The sequence below is a fragment of the Corvus brachyrhynchos genome, unplaced genomic scaffold, assembly GCF_000691975.1.
Source record: "Corvus brachyrhynchos isolate BGI_N302 unplaced genomic scaffold, ASM69197v1 scaffold351, whole genome shotgun sequence".
NCBI classification, from domain to species: Eukaryota; Metazoa; Chordata; class Aves; order Passeriformes; family Corvidae; genus Corvus; species Corvus brachyrhynchos.
The window spans coordinates 426,216-430,149 of record NW_008236203.1 but is presented as its reverse complement, the minus strand read 5'-3'; the positions used below and the strand labels follow the sequence as shown (position 1 = coordinate 430,149).

Sequence of the window (3,934 nt, the reverse complement as noted above, 5' to 3'; positions counted from 1 at the left end):
GTGTGGTGGGGGGGGCTCCCACAGCCCAGGGCACTCCAGGGCGGGGGAAAAGGGGTGCCCTGTGTCCCATTGCAGGCACTGGCACAGGGGTTGGCTGTCCCATCCATGGCAGCAAGTGGCTGGCAGCAGCGGGCCCCGAGGTCACTGAAGGTCTTCCTCAGCGGGGCCGAGAGGGGCTGGCGAGGGCCGATCTCCTGGGGCGTTGTCCCCCCACTCGTGGTCTCAGGCACGAAGCTGCAGGACAGGGACTCAACGATGGGCGTGTGTGTGCTGGACGTGGGGCCGTTGGCGCTGCCTGCGGGGAGAGACACAGCCTGCTGAGCACCATCCTGCCTCACTCACAGGGACACGGCCCTGCCCCACACGCCGTCCCAGCCCGTGGCCAGTCCTGAGGCTGTACCTCTGCCCAGGCATAAAACGTGGATTTGTTGGCTGGAATGTGCCATGGACAAATCAGCAGCCATGGCAGGAGGCTCCATCCATGGGGACATCAGTCCCAAGGCAACCAAAGTGTTGCCCTGGTGCTGCTCCATGGGGGGGGACACAGATGGGGATCAGGAGGAGCCAGGTCAGGCACTGCCAGCTGGGACAGGGAGGGACATGGTGGCTCACAGTGCCACCCCATCACAGCCCCTCTGGGATGGGAAAGGAGCCTGGAGCCCTGCGGTGGCTCTCAGTGCCACCTCACCTCAGCACAGCCAGGATGGAGAAGGAACCTGGAGCCCCGCTCTGAGCACCCCCAGCAGACAGGGATGCTCAAGGCTGTGGTAGGCTGAGGTCTGATCGACTCCAAGGGAGGAGCTGTGACAACCAGTTGATGGTCTGACCACTGTCATGGGAAGAAACCTTCCTTCTACCCCGTGAAAACCACCTTGAAGCAGCTGGTGCCGTGGCTTCTCCCCCTGTCCCTACCCGCCTCCACAGACAGGCTGGCTCTGATTTCTCTACACCTTCCATAGGGGACAGCAGGACAGAGCCCCTGAGCCCCAGTGGCTGCTGTTCCCAAGGGTCCAATGCCAGCCTGGAAGCACTCCAGGCACTCTCACACACACACCCTGAGCACTGGCGTGGCCAGCTCACCAGCCCCAGCAAAGACCTGGCCAGGTGTGTGCCCCATGGCCATGGCACCCTGCGACAGGGTCTGCCCATGGGGAAGGTGGGCACAGGGAGCGGTTGGAGCCGAGGCTGGGTGACTCCTGTCTCAGAACCCTGACTCAGGGTGCAGGGGCTGCCCCCGATGCCATGCCAGCCCCAGGCCTGCCCAGTGTCACCAGTGTGCCCAGCACCTCGGTGCCTTGGGAGGGCACAGAGTCAATGGGGTGCCTGCACCTCCCGCGGGCGGGGTGTCCCCGGGAGCCCGTCTGTGCCCGGGCTGGCTGCCAGCCCCAGGACGGCTGTGCTGCCCGTCAGGACAGTTCAGGGGGGTGCCAGCCCTGCCCGGGTGCCGCCTGCGCGGTTCTTGCCGTCACCTTGGTCTCGCAGGGACAGGTTAGGGAATCCAATAATGGTCCGTCTACGCCGCAGGGTGGACTTTGGGTTCATCGCGGTCTCTGTGTTAAACAGGGAGTGACGAGCACTCGCGTGCCTAGCAAAGTGCTGCCCTGTAGCCAAAACAAACAGCGGTACGCCGCGGTGCCGGGAGCTGCTGCCGGGGCGGGAGCTCGGCCCCCTCCTCACCCATGTTCTCTGCCTGTCCCCAGCCTGGCATGGTGACACAGGTGGGAGTGTGGGATGGCAGGAGGATGGTGTGAGCCATGTGGGGCAAGCACGGGGGACATGGAGGCATGGTGGGAAATGCTGCAGATGGAGGTGGGATGGATGGAAAGATGCAGAGACCAGCCCTGTGCTGCGTGACAGGCACTGGTCTGTGCTGGTGAGGCCGGACCCCACACTGCTGTGCTGAGCTACACTGGGGACATGTACATGAGCCATGGAGAGGGACCAGTGTGGCCCTGCCACAGCTCTCCATGATGGAGGGAAAGGGCGGACAGACACCTCTGCCCTTCAGAAGGCGCACCTCACCCAGCCAGCAGCCCCAGACTCTGACCAGAGCGTGGCACCTGTGTCTGCAGGGACTGGGCAGGACCGCGCTGCTGGGAGGTGCGGCCCCAAGAGGATGAGCAGATGGACAGACAGGAGGAAGGTGAGACAGGCCGGGTGCACGGCGTGTGGTGAGAGCCCGGGAGACAACAGGCCTGGCTGGCGGGGCATTACACTGGGGATGCGAGACCTGCCAGCAGCATGGCCAGCGGACCAGACACACAAAGCTGCAGATGGCACAAGGGATGGCTGGGAATGATGGATGCCAGCATATCCCTGCTATCCCCTCTCTGCCTCGGTGCCCACCTAACCCACAGGGACACAGCTCGCAGCCACAGCCCCCTCCCACCACCCACCCCTACCCCAGATGGCTGTGGGGCACATCTCTGCCTGCACCCCGTGTCCCCCCTCCGCGCCATGGGGTGCTGCCCTACCCGAGACATTGATGGGGACAATGTTGGTCTGGATGGAGCTGGGCTGGTGCCACTGCTTCTCCTCCACGGTGGGCAGGGGGAAGGCCCTGGGCCAGGGGGGCTGCTTGTCCGGGCTGGTGGGGAGGCTCAGGGAGGTGTCAGGGGGCCGAGCACCAAGCGCAGTGCTGCTGGTGCTCTCCTCTTCAGCCTCTTGCTGGCTCGGGGGCTACAGGGCGAAAGGCACATCAGCCACCAAAGGGACAAGGGTGGAACACAAACAGGGACTTGCTGCCCACCCCGCCACCCCAGAACTCACCATAAGCACGAACTCAAGGCGCTTGGCAGGTGGGGGTCGAGGTGACGGCTCAGGGGAGGTGTCGGGGGGCAGGTGTCCAGCAGCGCGGAAGGTCTGCCCGGTGACCCTGCTCTCGGTGTACTGCTCCTCATACTCCTCTGCAAGAAAAACGGCACCTGGGACTCTCCTCCTGCTGCCAGACCCCGGAGCAGGGGACGTGTGAAGGGATGGTGACTATCCCCTCTGGCTGTTCCCAGCCTAGCTGGCCATCTCTGCTCAGAAGTGGCAGCTCAGAAGGTGAGGAAGGGAGACCCCAAGGAGGGTCTGGGAGAACTGAAGAAGCACAAAGATCCCAGCAGCTGGCCCTGCTCCTCCCGGGGCGCAGTCAGGGGATGTGGTGGGTCTCGCTGGGAAACAGCCCCACTGGGGACAGCCAGGAACTCAGTGTGTCCCCATCCTGTAATTGTTGAGCTAATTAATGCTGGTGGCTGTGGACTGGCGGAAAGCAGTGCTGCTCAGGCTGACTTAATGAGATTACAAGCTGGGGGATGGCTGAGCTGCTGATCTCATCTGATGCCTGAGGAGCATCCGCGCCAGGGCCGCGTGACAGCCTGGGCCAGAGATTGGAAGGAAACAAAAACCACTGGACACGTTGATCCAGTTAGGCAGATCAGTGGCAGGTCCCTGAGGCCCTCGTGAGAACCGTGCTCTGGTGGGGCTCATGGGTGCCCTGGTGGCCCCAGCAGGTGATCCTGGTCCCAGTTGCTTTGGCACCTACAGCAGTGACTTGGGAGCAGAGATCAGTGAGGGGCTACTGGAGGCTGGGATCCCCCAGGACCCAACTCCTGCAGGCTGGTGAGGTCTGAGGAGTGGCTCAGACATGCATGTGGGAGATGAGCTCACAGTCTCAGGGTGATCACCTAGCCAGGGCAGCACCCACCCAACACTCTCACCCAGCCCACCCCAGCCCCTCTCCCTGCTACCTTGCAGCAAGCTCTGGAGGTTGAGCTGGGCCTCCTGGTGCAGCTGCTCCATGCCCGGTGGGCGCCCAGCTGCCAGGAAGACGTTCACGGGTTGCTGCCATGGCAGCTTGGTGGGGGCGCCTTTCTTGCTCTCGAGGTCCAGGTTAGAGGTGGCTGCAGGGGGGAGGGAGGGGGGGTAGGGGGCGGGGGGGGGGGGGGGTCCC

The 3,934-nt window shown here is 64.0% G+C and overlaps 1 protein-coding gene across 1 annotated transcript in view; it reads right to left on the bottom strand.

Moving 5' to 3' along the window:
* Nucleotides 1-3,934, bottom strand: part of OCRL (OCRL, inositol polyphosphate-5-phosphatase) — a 44,835-nt gene that overhangs the window by 36,341 nt on the left and 4,560 nt on the right. The window contains exons 2-6 of the mRNA XM_017741001.1: nt 3,732-3,884; nt 2,770-2,906; nt 2,475-2,679; nt 1,470-1,550; nt 6-295 (exon numbers count right to left, since the gene is read on the bottom strand). Of these exons, the coding sequence (XP_017596490.1) occupies nt 6-295; nt 1,470-1,550; nt 2,475-2,679; nt 2,770-2,906; nt 3,732-3,884 (866 nt within the window). The remainder of the gene's footprint in view (nt 1-5; nt 296-1,469; nt 1,551-2,474; nt 2,680-2,769; nt 2,907-3,731; nt 3,885-3,934) is intronic.